A 22609-nucleotide genomic window follows, 5' to 3' on the forward strand; every position below is an offset into this window, starting at 1 on the left:
CCACTTGGGGAAGGCAGGCCGATGCATGCTGTCCAAGAAGTTCGGGGCACACACTCTTCCCTCTGAAGGCGGATTACACACCGAATTTCAGAGCCTGCCGCTCTTTCTGAGAGCTCATCCATCAGTCTATTGGTGTTTATCAAGGAGTTAAATCTGAAGCAGAACTGGAAATGTTTTGTCTTCTTCCCTGGCACCTAATAAAAGAAGTGCAAACTCAATGTGCAATTGCATTTCCCCTCCAGGATAAGCAGAGATTAAACACTGCGTGTGCAGGGAAAGGGACAGTCTCCCAAACAGCTGGCAGGGCTGAAATTGGCACAGCCACTTTGGAGAATCAACACTTTAAATGTACACTCTGGACCCCAACTTTTCACACCTAACAATATATCCTACAGGTATACACAAACACGTGTACACACAAAGATGTACGCACAAAGATATCTGGGATATTTTCCTGTGTTTTATGACCAAAGACTGGAAGCAAACTACCGTACCATCCACAGGGACTCGATTAGTGTCGCAATGCATCCATATACAGAAGGCCATGCAGCTGTTAGAATAAGAGCACCTGTAAGAATGGAACGAGGGACATTTGCATGGCACCGCTGGTGGCTCAGCTGGTAAAGAATCTGCCGGCACTGCAGGAGACCTGGGTTCAGTCCCTGTGCTGGGAAGATCCCCTGGAGGTGGGAATAGCAACCCACTCCAGTATTCTTGCCTAAACAATTACATGGACAGAGGAGCCTGGCAGGCTATAGTCCATGGGGTTGCGAAGAGTTGGACATGGCTAACACTTTCTTGGGCCTCCCTGGTAGCTGAGATGGTAAAGAATCTGCCTGTGATGAAGGAGACCTGGGCTCGATCCCTGGGTTGGGAAGATCCCCTGGAGGAGGGCATGGCAACCCACTCCAGGATTCTGGCCTGGACAATCCCCCTGGACAGAGGAGCCTGGCGGGCTACAGTCCATGGGGTCACAGAGTCGGACACAACTGAGTGGCTACGCACAGGCCACAGCAAAAGTGGAATATTTGCCAAAGACCCGTTGTTGAGAGATGACCAAGTGAAGAGCAGTGGCAAAGAGCATGTGGCCACCTGTGTAACAGAGGGGGACGCATAGCACACGTCTGCTTGTACGTACGTGCGGACCATCTCCAGGAACCCTGGCACTCTGAGGAGTTCATCATGGCCGTGGGAGCAGGGGTGCAGAGGAGACTTTGCTGCTCTTAGGGGGCCGTTTTTCTGTTTTGCTTTGTTTGGGGTTTGGGCCATTTCCAAGTATTATTTTTAATTGTGAAAAACATCATGATCATTTACCCGGTCTACTGTAAATGAATACTTCTGTGTTCTAGCCTTTCAGCTACTATAGATATTGCTGCTATGAACATTCTTATACATTGTCTATGTATGTGGGTACATTTTTTTCTAGAGCATCAGTTCTCAAGTGGTTTAGTCCCAGGACAGCTTTCAGTCTTAAAAATTATGGAGGACCCCAAAGAACTTTTGCTTATGTAGATTGATTACAGAAAGTTCCCTACATACGAATGACTTCCATTTTGAGAGCACATTCATAAGTCCAATTTATTCATAAATCCAGCAAAGTTAGCCTACATAGCCAGCTAACACAATTGGCTATATAGTACTGTGCTGTAATAGGTTTGTAATACTTTTCACACAAAGAATACATTTTAAAAAGCCACAAAAATAAATAAAACATTTTAAATCTTACAGTACAGTGCTTTGAAAATCACCGTACAGTACAACAGGGGGCATACAGGGGCTGGCATCACGTGACTAGGAAAGAAGGGTTATTGACTGCAGAAGGGAGAGGAGGGGGGAGACGGTAGAACTGAAGGATCAACAGCGATAGGAGATGGAGGGCAAGCTGCCACTTCACTCCTGTCTGATGTTGACAGAATGCATGTTCACATCTTTGAAAGTTCAAAACCTGCCTGTTCATATGTAGGCAGCTTATTGTCATAACAGCTGCTGCTGCTGCTGCTAAGTCGCTTCAGTCTTGTTCGACTCTGTGCAACCCCAGAGACAGCAACCCACCAGGCTCCCCAAACCCTGGGATTCTCCAGGCAAGAACACTGGAGTGGGTTGCCATTTCCTTCTCCAGTGCATGAAAGTGAAAAGTGAAAGTGAAGTTGCTCAGTTGTGTCCGACTCTTAGCAACCCCATGGACTGCAGCCTACCAGGCTCCTCCGTCCATGGGATTTTCCAGGCAAGAGTTCTGGAGTGGGGTACCACTGCCTTCTCTGGTCATAACAGCTACCTGTATTTATTATAATGGGCTTCCCTGTGGCTCAGAGGTAAAAAAATCTGCCTGTCAATACAGGAGACATGGGTTTGATCCCTGGGTCAAGAAGATCCCTTGGAGAAGGAAATGGCAGCCCACTCCAGTATTCTTGCCTGGGAAATCCCGAGAGAGGGGCCTGATGTGTAACAGCCCATGGCATCGCAAAGAGTTGGACACGACTTAGCAGCTAAACAACATTTATTATATTAGCCAGTAAGGCCAATAACTTTAAAAAATATTTATCCAAAATCATCATAATCTATTATATGTTAATAAGTTACATATTTTATGAAAATAACTCTTTTCAAAAAATTAATGAGAAGAGTGATATTGTTTTATGGTATTTTTAAAAATTTCTCTCAGTTCAGTTCAGTCATTCAGTCATGTCCAACTCTTTGTGACCCCATGGACGGCAGCACGCCAGGCCTCCCTGTCCATCACCAACTCCCTGAGTTTACTCAAACTCATGTCCATTGAGTTGGTGATGCCATCCAACCATCTCACCCTCTGTCGTCCCCCTTTCCTCCTGCCCTCAATCTTTCCCAGCATCAGGGTCTTTTCAGATAAGTCAGTTCTCTGCATCAGGTGGCCAAAGTATTGGAGTTTCACCTTTAGCATTAGTCCTTCCAATGAATATTCAGGACTGATTTCCTTTAGGACGGACTGGTTGGATCTCCTTGTAGTCCAAAGGACTCTCAAGTCTTCTCCAACGCTACGGTTCAAAAGCATCAATTCTTCTGAGCTCAGCTTTCTTTATAGTCCAACTCTCACATCCATATATGACCATTGGAAAAACCATAGCTTTGACTAGATGGACCTTTGTTGGCAAAGTAATGTCTCTGCTTTTTAATATGTTGTCTAGGTTGGTCATAGCTTTTCTTCCAAGGAGCAAGCATCTTTTAATTTCATGGCTGTAGTCACCATCTGCAGTGATTTTGGAGCTCAAAAATATAAAGTCTGTCACTGTTTCCATTATTTCCCCATCTATTTGCCATGAAGTGATGGGACCAGATGCCATGATCTTAGTTTTACGAATTTTGAGTTGTAAGCCAACTTTTTCACTCTCCTCTTTCATTTTCATCAAGAGGCGGCTCTTTAGTTCTTCACTTTCTGCCATAAGGGTGGTGCCATCTGCATATCTGAGGTTATTGACATTTCTCCCGGCAATCTTGATTCCAGCTTGTGCTTCATCCTGTCCAGCGTTTCTCATGATGTACTCTGCATGTAAGTTAAATAAGCAGGGTGACAATATACAGCCTTGACATTCTCCTTTCCCTATTTGAAACCAGTCTGTTGTTCCATGTCCAGTTCTAACTGTTGCTTCCTGACCTGGATACAGATTTCTCAGGAGGCAGGTCAGGTGGTCTGGTATTCCCATCTCTTTAAGAATTTTCCAGTTTGTTGTGATCCACACAGTCAAAGGCTTTTGCATAGTCAGTAAAGCAGAAGTAGATGTTTTTCTAGAACTCTCTTGCTTTTTTGATGATCCAGCGGATGTTGGCAATTTGATCTCTGGTTCCTCTGCCTTTTCTAAAGCCAGCTAGAACATCTGGAAGTTCACAGTTCACGTACTGTTGAAGCCTGGCTTGGAGAATTTTGAGCATTACTTTGCTAGCATGTGAGATAAGTGCGGTAGTTTGAATATTCTTTGGCATTTCTTTTCTTTGGGATTAGAATGAAAACTGACCTTTTCCAGTCCTGTGGGCACTGCTGAGTTTTCCAAATTTGCTGGCATATTGAGTGCAGCACTTTCACAGCATCATGTTTTGGGTTTTGAAATAGCTCAACTGGAATTCCATCACCTCCACTAGTTTTGTTCGTAGTGATGCTTCCTAAGGCCCACTTGACTTCACATTCCAGGATGTCTGGCTCTAGGTGAGTGATCACAGCATCATGATTATCTGGGTCATGAAGATCTTTTTTGTACAGTTCTTCTGTGTATTCTTGCCACCTCTTCTTTATATCTTCTGCTTCTGTTAGGTCCATATTGTTTCTGTCCTTCATTGTGCCCATCTTTCCATGAAATGTTCCCTTGGTATCTCTAATTTTCTTGAAGAGATCTCTAGTCTTTCCCATTCTATTGTTTCCCTCTATTTCTTTTCATTGATATGAGGAAGGCTTTCTTATCTCTCCTTGCTGTTCTTTGGAACTGTGCATTCAAATGGGTATATCTTTCCTTATCTGCTTTGCCTTTCACTTCTTTTCATAGCTATTTGAAAAACATCTCTCTAATGACTGGCAATAGAAGACAGCTGAATTCTCTTAATTTGCATTCAATCTCTTGACGTAACATTATCTTGATTGAAAATCCAACTTCCTCACACAAATATGTAGTTGGAAAAAGAAGGAGTATATTACGGCCTTTTCAAATAATTGTGAATATTCTTCTTTGATACTACACTAAAACTCAACAAGGGATAATTTTTTATGATTAATTGTAGTTTGGAATCTGAACTCCATCACATTAAAGTCATTGGTCCATCTTGAAATGGCAACCCACTTCAGTATTCTTGCCTGGAAAATCCCATGGACAAGAGGAGCCTGGCAGGCTATAGTCCATAGAGTCGCAAAGAGTTGGACGTGGCTGAGCATCTAAACTGCGCATCTTGAATGGATCTTTTTACCTATGTACAATTTTGACATATATTGGCCATTTGGAAAATGTGGGTTCACCTAATCAAGCAGATCTTCTGAATGTTGACTTATTTCATGAGATGATATTTTTAAATAATATTCATTGTATATATTCACTACTAACATCATCCAAAGCAGTTCTTAAGTATTGGGAAGCTGTCAGGCTCCAGAGGCAGATATGTGTTTTTTAGGTTCCCAATTCTCCCTTGAAAACTTGAATTTTATCCTTGGCAACAAATACTATCAATTGTTTTCCTTGAAGTTACAGGATCATTTTAATTGATTTAAAGGAAGCATCAGCCAAATACTGAAATGTGCGTAACCATATGGGTCAGTCTTTTTTCAGGTAAAGTGGTGTTCGTGGGTAAAGTTCAGCTCACGTCAGGCGCACTAGTGCGCTTCCACAAGAGCACCATGAGACCTGTGTGCACAGCAGAAGTGCCCATTTTACAGTGCTCCCTGCACACCTGCAGGTTCTGCAACCGCAGACCCCACCACTCTCAGATTAGCAATGTTAGAAAACATTGAAATTCAAGAAAGTTCTAAAAAAACAAAACTTGAATTTGCTGTGTACCAGGCCACTATTTACATAGTTTCTAGATTGTTTTGGGTATTATAAGTAAACTAGAGGTGATTTAAAGTATACAGGAGAGTGTGCATGAGTTTATGCAAATACTATGCATTTTATGTAAGGAACTTGAGCATCCTCACACTTTGGTATCCAAGAGGGGTGATGGAACCATTCACCTAAGGGTGCCAAAGGATGACGGCACTCCCCTTCTGTCACGCAGAATGTGAAAGAGACAGATACTCAGGGCTGAGATTTAATAAAACTGAAGTTTATGTTTTCAAGAACATCCTTAAGTCACACTCACTTTTTCCCTTTTACTGTGAGTATGCAGTAGTGAAGAACGCAATGGTATCATCTGGGGCTTCTGTCTCAGTTCAGGCTAAGGCAGCAGAAATTTTACCCATCGTTCTATTATGTATGAGTGCAAATGTTAAGACAGTGAAAAGGCAGGAATATTTTATGAATATGAAGACAGGTTCGCCCTTGTGGACCCCCTGAAAGGGTCCTGGAGGCCCCCAGGAGCCCAGGGACAACACTTTGAGATGTCGCTCTAGGATATACCTGTGAACGGAATCACTGCCTGCCCTGTGTCAGTCACAGGCGATGCCAAGTGAGGCTGTATCCGTTTACACTGCCACCAGGGAGTTATTCTTGCTCCACGGCCTCACTGACACTTGAAGTTGTCAAACTTAAATTTTTGTCAAACTGTTAAATGGAGCATCTTTTCATGTGTTTTGGACCTTCTTGTTTTCTTTTCTATGAAATGCCCATCCCTAATTTTTCTTCCGTTTTCTATTACTGATTTGTCTTTTTTCTTAAGGATTTTTAAGAGTTTGTGTGAGTATTTAAAATGTGTACTAGTTAATTTTCGGAGAAGGCAGTGGCACCCCACTCCAGTCCTCTTGCCTGGAAAATCCCATGGATGGAGGAGCCTGGTGGACCGCAGTCCATGGGGTTGCTAAGAGTTGGACATGACTGAGCGACTTCACTTTCACTTTTCACTTTCATGCATTGGAGGAGGAAATGGCAACCCACTCCAGTGTTCTTGCCTGGAGAATCCCAGGGACGGGGGAGCCTGATGGGCTGCCGTGTGTGGGGTGTAAGGGGTTGCACAGAGTCGGACACGACTGAAACGACTTAGTAGTAGTTAATTATCCTTTGTCAGTTAGATATACTGCAAATTTTCTTCCCCTGGTTGATTGCTTTGCCTTTCATTCTCATTATTGTGTCTTTTAATGCATAGGTGTTAATTTCCTCCTTATAAGGAATTTACATTTTTGGATTATTTCTGCCTTCATATTTTGAAGCTATGCTGTTAGGTACAGACAAATTTAAACTCCTGCTATATTCTCAATAACTCAAAAATTTTATCTTTATGCAGTTACCCTTTAGACTCTTCTAATGCTTCTTGCCTTAGTCTTTTTTTTTTTGCCTTAAAGTCTATTTTGTCTAATATTAACATAGATCTGTGTATTTATCATGCATATTTTTCTATTTTTATTTATATCCCTGTGTTTGGGATGTAGCTCTTGAAAACAGCAGGCGGTTGGATTTTTTTTTAATTAGTGACTAAACAAATCCATATAGAGTAATTTCTGATCTGTGTGGATTTGTTTTTACTGTCTTCTGTTGTACCTTGCCTTCTTTACCTATTCTTTTTTCTTTCTTTGCTTCTTTTGGATTCTCTGAAATTGTGATACACTTATACAGTGGATTTATAAAATTATGTTTCCATTTTTAAAATTATGTTTCTAAAGGATATTTGCTAGCACATGAGAAGGTTCATGTGGGAAAATACGAAAATATATAGTTATAGATAGAAACATACGTACATACATATGACTGATCCTCATTATTCGCCATCCTTATATCCTGTAGTCATCATGAACACTGAATTGGCAAATACTGAGTCCTTGCTCCTAAGGAAAATATAAGATTAGGTTCCTTGTGAGCGTTTCATCACAGCCTTTTCATCAACCAGTCAATATATAACCTTGATTTGTGTGTGTTTCTGTTTAATGAGACCTTCTATTGTTGATTCAGTAACACTGAATTCATGGCCAACAGTACTACAGCACACGTCTGAATGAAGCTTATCAAACATGTTTCTTCCCTTAGGGCACATGCCAGCCTCCATGTGCTTGGGAACATGAGGCAGCATAGCCACGCTGCGCTGGACGGTTCCATCTCTGTGCCTGGGGCCACTTTGACCAGTGAAATCACCAACAAACAACACGAAAATGCAAAAAAATGACACTAAGTAGATTAGAAAAAGGACACTTGTTTACAGTGCAGAAGCTGAAACCAGAAGTCAGGGCATCAGCTCACCCTCAGCTGGGAACTCACAGGTGTGCTGGGTGACAAACGGCCTGCTGCCCGGTGCATGTCCACAAACGACCAAGAAGCGATGTGGGCATGGATTTGCAGGTTACAAATGAAACGAAACGTTAGGGACCAAACACAAAATTTATGAGTAATGAGTGTTACCTGTGTGTAGGGGTATATGGTAGATACATACATTAAGTTACATCTTTCAGTTCAGTTCAGTCACTCAGTCGTGTCCGACTCTTTGCAACCCCATGAATCGCAGCACGCCTGTCCATCACCAACTCCCGGGGTTCACTCAGACTCACGTCCATCGAGTCCGTGATCCCATCCAGCCATCTCATCCTCTGTCGTCCCCTTCTCCTCTTGCCCCCAATCCCTCCCAGCATCAGGGTCTTTTCCAATGAGTCAACTCTTCGCATGAGGTGGCCGAAATACTGGAGTTTCAGCTTTAGCATCATTGCCTCCAAAGAAATTTCAGGGCTGATCTTCAGAATGGACTGGTTGGATCTCCTTGCAGTCCAAGGGACCCTCAAGAGTCTTCTCCAACACCACAGTCCAAAAGCATCAATTCTTCGGCGCTCAGCTTTCTTCACAGTCCAACTCTCACATCCATACATGACCACTGGGAAAACCATAGCCTTGACTAGATGGACTTTTGTTGGCAAAGTAATGTCTCTGCTTTTCAATATGCTATCTAGGTTGGTCATAACTTTTCTTCCAAGGAGTAAGTGTCTTTTAATTTCATGACTGCAGTCACCATCTGCAGCGATTTTGGAGCCCCCAGAAATAAAGTCTGACCCTGTTTCCACTGTTTCCCCATCTATTTCCCATGAAGTGATGGGACCAGATGCCACGATATTCGTTTTTTGAATGTTGAGCTTTAAGCCAACTTTTCCACTCTCCACTGTCACTTTCATCAAGAGGCTTTTTAGTTCCTCTTCACTTTCTGCCATAAGGGTGGTGTCATCTTCATATCTGAGGTTATTGATATTTCTCCCGGCAATCTTGATTCCAGCTTGTGCTTCTTCCAGCCCAGCATTTCTCAGCAATACGTGAACCATGAACTTCCAGTTGTTCAAGGTGGTTTTAGAAAAGGCAGAGGAACCAGAGATCAAATTGCCAACATCCACTGGATCATGGAAAAAGCAAGAGAGTTCCAGAAAACCATCTACTTCTGCTTTATTGATTATGCCAAAGCCTTTGACTGTGTGGATCACAATAAACTGTGGAAAATTCTGAAAGAGATGGGAATACCAGACCACCTGACCTGCCTCTTGAGAAACCTATATGCACGTCAGGAAGCAACACTTAGAACTGGACATGGAACAACAGACTGGTTCCAAATAGGAAAAGGAGTACGTCAAGGTTGTATATTGTCGCCCTGCTTATTTAACATATGCAGAGTTACATCTTTAGGTGTATAGAAAATATAACTAGAAGGATATGTCAAATCTGCGGATGGTTTTGAGGTTTTGACATTTCTGAGATCGTCTATAATGATGATGGCTGACTTTTAAAAAGTTATTTGTGTTCAAAAAGTTATTGACAAAAAGTCTGAGCGTGGTTCTTATGTCTTTCCTAGCCTTGTTTCAGTGAGAAGACTAACAACCTGGAAGCTTACGTGAAATGGTTCAACAGACTGTGCTACCTCGTGGCTACTGAGATCTGCATGGTGCGTAGGAAGCCAGACCTTGAGCTGGCATGGCCAAAGCTGGCTGGGGCTGGAGAGGAGCCCCCCTGGGGGGGAACCAGAAGACCATGATGAGCCCATCTGTCTCCTAGCCCAGAGCCAGGCTGAGCACCCTCTGGGACACCAGGTGTTACCTGGCTTGCCTGTAGAGACATTTCCCCCTGAGTAGAGCCTGACATGAATCCACCTACCAGTCCCAGAGGGAGTCAGAGAGATGCTTGCTGAGGGAGAGGGGAGTAGGCTATCTGCTTCTCCCACCTGTGCCTGGGGCGGCCTGGCCTGCAGCTGAATTCTGTGTGGCTCACTCGGGACTTAGAGGTAGAAATAATCCAACTTTAAGAAGTGGGAGATCGCCCTTTGAAGTCCAGGTCCCTGGCATCTCCCAGAAAGCAGGGAGACTCGGCAACACCAAGCTGGACGTGCTGGCCACTGGATCTCAGCCCTGCCGAGCCTCCTCCCCTCCTTACGGTAGTGGGGCCCTCTCCACAGTCCATTCCTCCACTGTGAGGTGAAGCCCAGGGGCCCCTGTCTCAGGGACAGTTTGGAGGAAGCGTATGTGCTGGGGTGGGCTCTCTGGAAGCAGACAGAGCTTGGGGGGTGAGGGGTTTGTTTATGGGGTCAACGCCTGCAATCGAGAAAGTGGGAGAGGCTCAAGCGGCTCCCGTCAGGACACCCACACCCCGCTGTGGTCGAGCCTGCTCGTCCGCCCTGCTCGGTCACTGTCGCCATCGCTGTGGGGGCTCCCCTCCAAAGCACAGCAGGACCTCAGGCGGCAGCCCTCTGAAGGTTTCAGGTGTCACAGCTCCACCAGTAATACAACACACTTCTCAGTGGCAGTAAAGACCACACCGCATGTCTGGGAGGCAGGCGATCTCCTTAGAGAGGACACTGTGGGGTTCCCTGAGCCCTGCCTCTTCTGACGTCACATCCCTGGCCTGGGGGCCAAGAGAGATGGGGCTTTACCTGAGCAAAACCTGGACCGAGCTCACCGCAGAGCCGGGCAGCACTCGGCCAGAAAAGGACACAGACTGGTTCTGAGCTGTCAAAGAGGTCAAAGTCTCATACACTCAGCTGGCATTGGGGGTGAGGTTGCACAGTCAGTTGACAGAAAGCAGTGCTGGGGCTGCTAGGGGACAGGGCCTCCGGGTCACTGTGTGATCACCACACCCGACGCAGAGTGAAGGCTGTTTGGTGCTGGGAAGAAAGGTGAGGTGGCTCTGCTTCCTGGACTTAAGGGAAGAGATGCTGGAACTGAGCCTGAGAGGAGGGGGACATGAGAGGCCCCCAGCGCCCCCCCATGTTGCAGGCAGCTCATGGGTCCCCACAGAAGTCCCACCACCCCCCACTTGACCCTCTGTGCAATGGACTCTGTGCTGCCTCCCCCCGGGGCATGGTGAGACCCTGAGTCCTCAGGCTGCAGATCACCCTGGTCTGAAGCATCTCAGCTGGAAAGTTTAATGAGGGGCAAGATGCCTAAGCAGGTCAGCGCAGGGTGGGGACCCCTCATCACTGAGGCTCAGGTACCCTGTCCCCAGCCAGCCAAGAAGAAACAGAGGGCCCAGGTGATTGAGTTCTTCATCGACGTGGCCCGGGAGTGCTTCAACATCGGCAACTTCAACTCCCTAATGGCCATCATCTGTGAGTGGGCCGGCCAGGCCTGGGGCCCCTGGGGCAAGTGCTCCCAGAGAGGATGGGGTGGGCGCAGCCAGGCAGTGGGGCGCCAGCCAGGATGTGCCTCCAATTCCCCTACCCCACTCTGAAGGTCCTGGGGGGGTGCCCCTTTAGAGGCAAGCCCAGTCCTTTCAATGTGCTTGGTGAGAGCTTGGCAGCATGTACCCAGATTCAGGGTGAGTGGGGACCAAAAGTAGGCTCCTGGTCACAGTATCGGCCCGTGCTGTGGGCACGGGGACAGGGGCCTGCACATACAGAAGCCAGGCCAGCCTGGACACAGTGTCTATTAGCGCCCATCCACCCCTCATCTGGCAGGCTGAGGCTCCCCCAAATGTCAGCCCTCGTCAGGGTGTAGCTGGAGAGGATTAGGAGATCAGCCAGCTGGGGGCTCCCCAGAGGAGCTGTGTAGCAATAAAACTATGCAGCCCAGAAGAGCCCTGCCAGCCTGGCCCTGCACAGCTCAGCCGTCCCTCTTCCAGCGGGCATGAACATGAGCCCGGTCTCCAGGCTGAAGAAGACTTGGGCCAAAGTGAAGACGGCCAAGTTTTTCATCCTCGAGGTAAGCAAGGCTGCTGGGCTGCTAGGGCCCACCAGCATCCCCAGGACACAGTTGCCCAAATGCTCCCTGTCTCCTTGCAGCACCAGATGGACCCAACGGGCAATTTCTGCAACTATAGAACAGCTCTGCGCGGGGCAGCCCACCGCTCCCTGACTGCCCACAGCAGCCGGGAGAAGGTAGGTCAGAGGCTTGCCTAGCCCTCAGAGCTCCTCCCTGCTCGGGACCACCTGGGCTCAGGGGGGCTGTATCAGAGAGCCTAGGTGGGGACTGGAAGGTCACTTGGTCCAATGCCTGCCCTTCTACAACCCCTGTAACAGATAGTCATGCCACCTTGCTTGAATGCCTCCAGTATAGGGAACTCACCGTTTCCCCAAACAGATCAAGACACTCCCCAGCAGCTCTAACTGGTGGCTAGATGGACGGATGGGTCAATGGAAGAATGGATGGGAGAAGGATAAATAGACGGGTGCAAGGGTGCGAGGAGAGAGGGGAGGAGAGATGGAAGGAAGAACGGGAGCTAGAGGTTGGAAGGAAGGTACAGGGAGGAAATGAAGAAGGGGAGGAAGGGAGGAAGTTTGCAGGTGTTGCCGCAGCCCTCCAGTGCCCCAGGCCGAAACTTTGAGGCCATAAGTTCACTCTGCTCTCTTCCTGCCCATGGCTGGCTCCTTCCGCCCCTCCCACTCCCCTCGTCTCTGTCGTGAAGCCCCTCCACACAGGTCTGTCTGGGTGACCTCCATGTTGAGCTGGGTTCCGATGGAACTGCTCAGGTCCAGAAAACAAGGGCACAGGTTTACAGTCGTGAGGATGCATAGAAGTGGTGAAAAATTCTCCCACATGGGAAATGCTGCCACCCCGAGGACCGCTCCAACGGCCCTGCCTCCAAGAAGCCTGCACCAGGCACCCAAGGGGCCGCCTCTGTCCCCAGAGCCCCACTGCGCTGAATCCCCACCCTCCGTCCATCTCAGCGGGGCTCCCCATCCCAGCTCCATTAGCCATCACACTCCGGAACTGGACTAGGAACTCAGCACCACAGTGAGGGGCTGGAGACGGATGGAGACCACCCCACTCTGGGCCCAGTGAGGAAGAGGGCAGGACAGGGCCCGCTGGTCCTGTCCTGCATCTGCTGTTTACCACTCTATGAGCTCGTATGAGCTACTGTACCTCAGTTAGTAAAGAATCTGCCTGTACTACAGGAGGCCCAGATTCAATTCCTGGGTCAGGAAGATCCCCTGGAGAAGGGATTGGCAGCCCACTCTAGTATCTTGCCTGGAGAATCCCATGGACAGAGGAGCCTGGGAGGCTACAGTCCATGGGGTCGCAAGAGTCAGACACGACTGAGCGACTAGACCACCACCATGAGTTACTTAACCCTGAGTCTCAGCTTCCTCATCTGCGAGATGGGGCATTAAGAGCCCTACTTCACAGGACAGTGATGAGGATGAAATGAGATCCCATCTGTACGCAGATTAGCACACGATGTGCTCAGGCCCCCCACTGAGGCCCCGGCGACCAGGGCGCAAGGGGAGATAGGAAGGGCCTAAACGCGGCATGGGGACTGGCAAAGACGCCCCTCACTGTGTAGGCTGTCTCCCACCATGCTGGTGTCAGGAATGGATATCGTGCCATGCGCTCACGGTCTCCAAGCCCTGGCACAGAGAAGACATGAGCGAATGGTTGCTGAATGGACGTAAATCCAGGACAACCAGTTCACCCCAGTTTGCCTGGGACTGCCCCAGGTTCAGCCCCACAAGCTCTGCATTCCAGGACACTCCTAGTGAGCCTGGCTCTGGCCCTGGCTTAGTGGTCACTAGCTAGATGACCTTGTGCCAGGCCCTGACACGCCATGGGCCTCAGTCTCCCCCGCTGCCCTGCCCAGCTGAGCCAGCCGTGCTTCGATGCCGTGCCGAGTGCTCAGTGCTCACGTTCTCACCTCCAGGCCCTTGTCAGCTCAGATGGGGAATGATCTAGGCATTCCCTGAGCCAGAAATGTCAGGACTTGAGGGACGGCCTGGAAGCTGGCTGTAGCTGGACTGGCCACATGGGCCCAGCTCTGGAGCCTGAGGGCAGAGCAGATATGTTATTTCCTGGGCTGGTAAAACACGGCACATAAGCTAGGTAGCTTACAACAACAGAAATGTCCTGTCTCAAGTGCCAGAGGCCAGAGGCCAAAGTCAAGGTTGGCAGGGCCACGCTGTCTCCGGAGGCGCTATGGAAGGGTTCTTCTTTGCCTCTCCTGGTTTCCGATGGCCATAGGCATTCCTTGGATACTGACTGCATCACTCCTGCCTGTCTCTGTTTTCACATGACTATGTGAAACAGATAGTATATGTCCAAATTTACCTCTTTTTATAAAAGTACCTGCCCACATAATCCAATGTGACCTCATCTCCACTTGATGCCATCCATAGCAAGACTGTATTGCAAGTAAGTTCCCGTTTGTAGGCACTGGGGTTTAGGACATGAGCACACCTTTTCTGAGGGGCACGGTTCAATCTACACACACAGTTCAGCCAGCTGACCCCCAACAGTAGTCTGAGCTGTCAGCAGCTGATCTCCTTGCTTGTGCTAAGTGCCCAGTCACTTCAGTCGTGTCTGACTCTGTGTGACCCTGTGGGCTGCAGCGCACCAGGCTCCTCTGTCCACGGGATTCTCCAGGCAAGAGTACTGGCGTGGGTCGCCATGCCCTCTCCAGGGGATCTTCCCCACCCAGGTATTGAACCCGCATCTCTTACGTCTCCTGCATTAGCGGGCAGGTTCTTTACCACTAGCACCACGTGGGGTCACCAGGTGCAGAATAAGGAGGGAGAAACAAGACATCCAACAGTGAAACAGACACCTGGCCCTTCTCAGGCTGAGTGCAGAAGCCCGTCCCTTCAGGAGCCAGAGTAGGGATGTTTCCTGGCCTTGCCCTGATACGGTGCGATCGGATCTTTAGCTTCAAGAAAGACATTGTTAAATATGTTTGTAAAAGAGGCCACAGAGTTTCTCAGCAGATGATTCACATTTCATTTTTTTAATTCATAAAACCAAAACTTTTAAAAAATTGTTCTATTTCCATCTATTTATTCTTGTTTTAATATGTATTTTATATTTAGCAGTGTGCTCAGCACACACCATTCCTCCTGGGGCACGTGAGTGGGGACGCCTGTCTGTGGACCCATGATCCGTGGGGGGAAGCTCCCACTGGCCTCTCCCAACAGACGATGGGAGAAACGTTCAAAGGCCACTGAAACTCTGCAGCTTTCCCTCGGCCCCAACACGAGGGGGAATGGCATTGTATACAGCAGGAGCTCAATCAGCACTGGGGTCTGATGGGGCCTGGGAGAAAATAGTCTGGCTCCAGTTTGTGCCTCCTCTGTGGTTTCCACGTTGCCCGCCCCCATGGTGCATACTAAGTAGTCTATAAGCCGTGGATCCCTGAGACTGGGCAGCCTTGCCCGGGAAGTCTCTTCTGCCCTCTGCATGGGGGTATCTGGCCCTGGGGCAGGGGGCTGCTGACACGGCTGCCTCTCCCCTGTGCAGCCCCTGTGGAGAGGCCAGCTGAGGACTGACCTGCACCCTCTCCCTTCCAGATTGTCATCCCCTTCTTCAGCCTGCTCATCAAGGACATCTACTTCCTAAATGAGGGCTGTGCCAACCGCCTCCCCAACGGACATGTCAACTTTGAGGTAGGGTCCAGGCCCTCGGAGGGCCTACTACCAAGTTAGACAGACTGATAAGAGCTCCCTCCCCAAGCTGGCCCCGAGTGGTTGGCTTAATGTAGGGCTCTGAGGCAGAGTGCAGCAGTTTGCAGCCAGCATCAGGGCGGGATTGTTGGGGTCCCTCCACATCTTCTGCAGGAAGAGACTGAAGCTTGTGAACACGTGGATCCCCACTCTGTAGAGGCCTTGTGCCCAGCACAGGTGAAGTAGCATAATTTTCAGTCCTTAAGAAGCACCAGGCTGGTGAGAGAGAGAGCCGTGCAGACCCACAGTGACAACCGACGAGGTGCTGTGACAGGAGCCACATAGGAGCACAGTTCAAGGTCAGGAGAGGCCTTCCAAAGGAGGGGCCCTTAGCAGCAGGAGGAAGTGATCAGGCAAAGTGGAAAGAAGGAGATAAAGACTTCCTCTCCCTCTGCGGATAACTCATCACTGGCAGCTCAAGTGTTCTTCCCTCCTCCAGGAAGCCCCCACTGACCTCACAGGCAGAGGGAGGCCCTTTACACAGGGGGCCTCAGTCACAGCACTCAAGTCCCCAAGCTCTTCAGAAGCAAGGCCAGGCTGATCCACTCCGTCTTGACCAGACACACAGACTCACCCAGCGCATGTGTCTCAAAGTGGCTTGTGGGCCGGGCATGGAAGGGGAGCAGTGGAAGAGGAGTCCCAAGGGCACAGGCTAGTGACAGCAGATGGTCACTGAGTCAGACAGAGCATCACATGAGCAGTGATTCCCAATCCACAGGAAAGCAGGGGCTTTTTTCCTGCAAGTGGGCCAGGCCTACCCTGGTACAGCCCCACTCATTCTCCGAGTGGTAGCAGTTCTGGGCTGGCCCTTCACTCTGTCCAAGTCTGTCTCTGCTGCCATGGACAGGCTTCCGCCATGACCACACAGAGGGCCTGGGAGGCGTGGACATGCAGCAAGGCTGCCACTACCTCCTACTGACAGGGCCTGCAGTGAATGCCTGGCCTCTCTCACCTGGAGCTGCCTCTGCTGTGGGCCTCACCTGGATACCCCAGCAGGTCTTCACACGCTACCCACAGGCCTGATGGCCCCTGAGGGCTGGGCATGGCTGGACGAAGCCCAGTCCAGCAGGTGGCCTGGGTGCCGCATCCCAGGGGAACAGTCCAGGCTGCAGGCAACAAGGAAGAGGCTGGGCTTGGGAGAGACCACAGGGGCTAAGGGGCCAGGGAGTTCACAGTGCCACCCTGTCTTTTGCCTTTCTTGAATTGGTCCTTATAACCAAGGCCTAGGAGGAAGGGTGGGTGGTTGGACAAGAAAGCAAGGTATTTAAGTGGCCGCAGATCCCTGGGCGTGGGCAGTGGGGGCTAGAGGCAGACACCAAGGCTGATCAGAGGAAGCCACAGAGTGGGGTTCTCACCCAGTCACAACTTTGTATTTAAAAAGCCTTCTTTAAGTTAGCAGTTTTTAAAATTTTAAATAAATGTATTTAAATTTTACTCAAAATTCTACTTCAATGAGTTAAATTTTCTTTAAATACATTTATTTAAATGCATTTACATCTCAAACTTGCTATAAGTAGGGATATATCACTTACCATAAGTTGAGATAACCACAAAAATAAGCAGAATGAAACTAAAGCAGAAGTCACCTCTAGCTTAATGCACTGCCTGCTGACGGCCATAGCCCAAGACTGCCCTTTCCCCAACACAAGAGAGGGGGATGAGCCTTAGGTATTGGGTGTGGCAAATTCTTCACAGAGAATAAAGAGAGATGACCAGCATCCAGATTTCCTGAGTGACTCTGTCATTTTCTGCCCCATGATCCACTCTGCCCGCCCTAGAAGCAGGCCTCACTGGGAACGATGAGAGATGACGAGGCAGGGCCAGCCCCGCTGTCACAGGTGACCTCCAGGCACTAAGGGCGCTTGCACTTTATGTCTCTATGTCGTTGGCAGAAATTTCTGGAGCTGGCCAAGCAAGTAGGAGAGTTCATCACCTGGAAACAAGTGGAGTGTCCCTTCGAGCAAGACCTCAGCATCACGCACTACCTGCACACTGCCCCCATCTTCAGCGAGGATGGTAAGGCAGCCCCTGGCCTCCCTTACCCTCAGCCATGAAACTCGTGGGAGGCCTCTTAGTCACATCACTGTTCAGGGCCCTTGCTGTGAGCAGGGATGCACCACCCTTGACTGTACTGGTTCTGGGAGGAAGCAGAGAAGACTGCGTCCCCCAGCTGGGTGATTGCTACCCCCAGAGCGCAGGACAAGGCCTGGGGAGATGCAGGTTGTGGCCCCAAGGCCAGGCTGCTCCCTGGGCACAGTTTGGAGGCTGTTGGACATTGTAAATCTGAACGATGTTTGGCCCTAATTCCCTCATCAGGCAAGTGGGCATGATGATAAAAACAGCCCTCCCTGGGCTCATGCGGGGATGGTAAAGCACTTGGCTGACTGTGGGTCTTTTCACGGCTGGTGTTTGTGTATGTATGTATGTACGCAATGTGAGTACCTGTGTACATATGTGCGCATGTGTAATACACACTGTCCTGAAATGAGGCATCCATTCTCCCAAGCACTGTTAATATCTGTCCCCTTAAATAGGTTAGCATTTCCATCTGATCACTTGTCAGATACAACAGATTTGCTTTTGAATTTACTGAGTATACTCCCGGAGCTGCCTCCTCCAGAAAGAGAAAGTAATGGAGAAGCAAATAGTCATCTGGGGCTGAGTTGATGACCTTCACGGGGGCAGTGTGGCCCCATGGTTAGCTGCTTTCTGGATGCAGGATGTCATGGGACCATGCTGGGAGGACCCTGCTTAGCACACAGGAGGCCTGATTCTCATCATGGCAGGCATTCTACACATGGACCCACACTCGTGCTCAGGAAAACATCATCTGCCACAAATAAAAAATTAAGGGAAAGAGTTTTTTAGTGACTTGCTTCTGAATTAATATTTTCAATTTGGCCGTTTTTTATATTTTGAAGTTAGTAAATTTGGGGGGGTCTCACCCATATCTGGAGTCTCCCCTACCACACATAATGATAAGCTCACCAGCCTGGGTGCTCCCACCCCAGAAGCAGTGTTACCTATTGGTACCTATTGCATCTATAAAGTTGGGTAATGAGAGAAACTGCTTCCTAGGGCCATGGTGAGAATTAACTGACGGGGCACCAGCAAAGCCCACAGGACTACATTCAATCAATACTAGTTGTATTTGTTTCTTATTGATGTTGTAACAGATCACCACAAATTTGGTGGCTCAGAACAACACAAATTTATCCTCTTATAACTACAGAAGTTAGCAAGTCTGAAATTAGTTCTACTGTGCTGAAATCGAGGTGTTGGCAGAACTGTTTATTTCTGGAAGCGTTAGGGGGGAAATCCATTTCCTGGCCTTTTACAACTTCTAGTGGCTGCCTGCCTGAATTCCTTGGTTTGTGGCCCCTTCTTCCATATTCTTATACCAGCCTCTGCTTCCACCATCATATTGCCTTCTGAAGTCAAGTCTCCCTCTTTCCCTCTTGTAAGGATACTTGTGATTGCAGTTAAGACCCATCCAGATAATCCAGGATAGATAATCTCCTCATCTCTAGATTCTTAACTAAGTCATATTTGTGAAGTCCCTTTTGACCATATTCAGGGGATTAAGACCTGTATGTCTGGGGCCATTATTCCACCTACTACACTAGTTATGATGATGATTATTGTCATTAGTGGAACCTGGGCAATAAAAAGTGTCAGAGGCACATTAGGAGAGAGGTGGGGAGAGTCTAGGGCCAGGAAGAGGAGAGGTTTTGGGGGGTGCATTTCATTCACTCCTTTAGTCTACAATATTTCTAGAGAGTCTGCTAACTGGCAGTCAGACAGACTGCCATGAACATATAAGTGAAATCCTGGCCCTTCTGGAATGCCCTTAGAGGGAAGCACCTTCCATTTTAACCCTCCTTTCTTCCTATCCTTCCCTCCACCCTCACCCCACCCCACCACCTGACACACACACACACGCATGCAAAATAAGGCTGAGAAAATCAAAAAAAGGAACATGTATTAGGCCCCAGTTAGGATGGTCAAAGCCTCTGACAAAAGCCTGGCCCTGCCCTCAGTCCCATCAGACCTCTCCTGACAGGACGTGCTGGCAATCCAGTCAGCTCCCTGAAACAGAGAGAAAATAGAGAAAATCTCGGCAGAGACATAGAATATATACAGAAGAGTCAAATGGAAATTTTAGAACTGAAAAAATGCAACAACTGAAATAAGAAAACTGAATGGATGGGTTCAATAGCATAATGGAGAGAACAGAGGAAAGAATCAGTGAGCTGAAAGACAGAACAATAGAAACTATACAGTCTTGACAACAGAGAAAAAATGGACTGAGCCACGCCCGGGAGGCCAGTGGGACTGTAACAAAACACGTAGCACTCACGTCATCAGAGTCTGGGAAGGAGAGGACAAACTGGGTACGGTTGAAAAGTACTCAAAGACGTAATGGCAAGAAATGTCTCTATGTGGAAAAGACATAAACCTACAGATTCGAGAAGCTGAGTGAATCCCAAACAGGATAAACCAAAAGAACCTGTACCGAGACATATCATAATCAAACATCTGGAAACTAAAGGGAAAAAACTATCTTGAAAGTCCTGAGAGGGAAATGACGGTACCTATAGGAGAAAAACAGTTCAGATGGCACCAGGTTCATCATCAGATGCCATAGGGGCAGTGGCACATTTTTCCAGTGCTGAAAAAAACAACTATCAACCCATAATTTTATATCCAGTGAAAATATCCTTTAGGAACTTACTGTAGCTAAGGCAAAATGGAATTCTAGAAACTGTTCAAGGAACCCATAAGAAAAGAAAAACAAAACACAGAACAAAAAGAAAACAATACATGAGTAAATAAATAAACAGGCAGACGTAAGCTCTAACATATCAATATTATATTAACAGAAGTGATCCAAATACAGAGATTGGCAGAGTAAATTAAAAATGTGACCCAACTATATGCTGTCTACATGAAACTCATTTTCAAGTATAATGATTTAGACAGGTTAAAAAGTAAAATGATGGGGAAACGTTAATCAAAAAAAAAAAAAAAGGCAGAAATGGCAGTATTACTATAAGATAAATTACTTCAGAGCAAAGAAAATTTCCAGAGACAGAGAGGAACATTCAGTTCAGTTCAGTTGATCAGTCGTGTCTGACTCTTTGTGATCCCATGAACCACAGCACAGCAGGCCTCCCTGTCCATCACCAGCTACTGGAGTCCATCCAACCCATGTCCACTGAGTTGGAGATGTCATCCAACCATCTCATCCTCTGTCGTCCACTTCTCCTCCTGCCTTCAATCTTTTCTAGCATCAGGGTCTTTTCAAATGAGTTATCTCTTCACATCAGGTGGCCAAAGTATTGGAGTTTCAGCTTCAACATCAGTCCTACCAATGAACACCCAGGACTGATCTCCTTTAGTATGGACTGGTTGGATCTCCTTGCAGTCCAAGGGACTCTCGAGTCTTCTCCAACACCACAGTTCAAAAGCATCAATTCTTTCCACGTTCAGCTTTCTTTATAGTCCAGTTCTCACATCCATACATGACTACTGGAAAAACCATAGCCTTGACTAGATGGACGTTTGTTGACAGAGTAATGTCTCTGCTTTTTAATATGCTGTCTGGGTTGGTCATAACTTTCCTGCCAAGGAGTAAGTGTCTTTTAATGTCATGGCTGTAATCACCATCTGCAGTGATTTTGGAGCCCCAAAAATAAAGTCAGCCACTGTTTCCACTGTTTCCCCATCTATTTGCCATGAAGTGATGGGACCTGATGCTGTAATCTTAGTTTTCTGAATGTAAGCCAACTTTTTCGCTCTCCTCTTTCACTTTCATCGAGAGGCTCTTTAGTTCTTCTTCACTTTCTGCCATAAGGGTGGTATCATCTGCATATCTGAGGTTATTGATATTTCTCCCAGCAATCTTGATTCCAGCTTGTGCTTCCTCCAGCCCAGTGTTTCTCATGATGTACTCTGCAGGTAAGTTAAATAAGCAGGGTGACAATATACAGCGTTGACGTACTCCTTTTTCTATTTGGAACATTATGTAATAATAAAATGGTCAGTCCACCAAGAAGATGTAGCAATCCTAAATGTGTATCCACCAAGCAACAACGTTTATGAAGCAAAACTCAATAGAACTGAAAGGAGAAATAAATAGATCCACAATTATTAATATTATTGGTGACTTCAACACCCTCTGTTAACAACTGATATAACAACTAGGGAGGAAGTCAGCAAAGACCAAGCAGAACTCACCAATACCATCAAATAGGATCCAATGGACATTTATAAACAATTCCATATAACTACAGCAGAATACACATTTTTTTCAATTGCCCATAGAACATATACCAAGATAAACCATATCGTGAGCTACATAAGACAAAGTGTAACAAATTTAAATAACAAATCATATGGTATATATTCTCTGATCACAATAGAATCAAACTAGAAATCAATAACAGAAGACAACAGGAAAATCTCCAAATGCTTAGAATCTAAACAACATACTTCTAAATAATCCATGAGTTAAGAAGTCTTGGGGAAATAAAAAATAATTGAACTAAATGGAAATGCTATCAATATCTGTGGGACATAGCTAAAGAAGGGCTGAGAGAATTTTACAGCATGGAATGCATACATTAGAAAAACTGAAACACCTTGAATCAATCATCTCAGTTCCCACTCCAAAAACCTAGAAAAAGAGGAGCAAAATAAACCAAAAGTCAGCGGAAGAAAAGAAATAAGAACACAAGAGAGCAGAAATCAATGAAATGGAAAACAGAACCATTTTAAAAAGTTAATTAAAGAGCTTGTTCTTTGAAAAGCATAATAAAATTTCCATCCTCTAGCAAAGAACATCTTGAACAAAGAAAAATGAGAGAAAGACAGAAATTATTAATATTGGGAATGAAACAGTATCACTACAGACTCTGCGAACATCAAAAGACTCATAAGAAAGTACTATGAAAAACTATATGCATGTAAATTTGACAATTTAGATGAAATGGACCGATTTCTCAAAAAACACAAACTTCCACAACTCAACATAAAATAGATAATTTGAATAGCCCAATAGCTATTAAGAAAACTGAATTTTTCATTTAAAAGCACTCCGAAATGAAGTATTTGAGCCCATATGGTTATA

The 22609-nt window shown here is 47.0% G+C and overlaps 1 protein-coding gene across 6 annotated transcripts in view; it reads left to right on the forward strand.

Annotated features, from left to right (window-relative positions):
* RASGEF1C (RasGEF domain family member 1C) overlaps positions 1-22609 on the forward strand; it is a 101023-nt gene that overhangs the window by 75836 nt on the left and 2578 nt on the right. For 5 of the 6 annotated variants that reach the window (XM_069590385.1, XM_069590382.1, XM_069590387.1 and 2 more), the window contains 6 exons: positions 9415-9504; positions 11058-11160; positions 11673-11752; positions 11833-11928; positions 15325-15420; positions 17370-17493. In XM_069590385.1, the coding sequence (XP_069446486.1) occupies positions 9415-9504; positions 11058-11160; positions 11673-11752; positions 11833-11928; positions 15325-15420; positions 17370-17493 (589 nt within the window). Of the gene's footprint in view, positions 1-9414; positions 9505-11057; positions 11161-11618; positions 11753-11832; positions 11929-15324; positions 15421-17369; positions 17494-22609 lie in introns of all 6 variants that reach the window. The other variant, XM_069590384.1, reaches the window with a different exon arrangement.

The sequence above is a fragment of the Ovis canadensis genome, chromosome 5, assembly GCF_042477335.2.
Source record: "Ovis canadensis isolate MfBH-ARS-UI-01 breed Bighorn chromosome 5, ARS-UI_OviCan_v2, whole genome shotgun sequence".
Classification (NCBI taxonomy): Eukaryota; Metazoa; Chordata; class Mammalia; order Artiodactyla; family Bovidae; genus Ovis; species Ovis canadensis.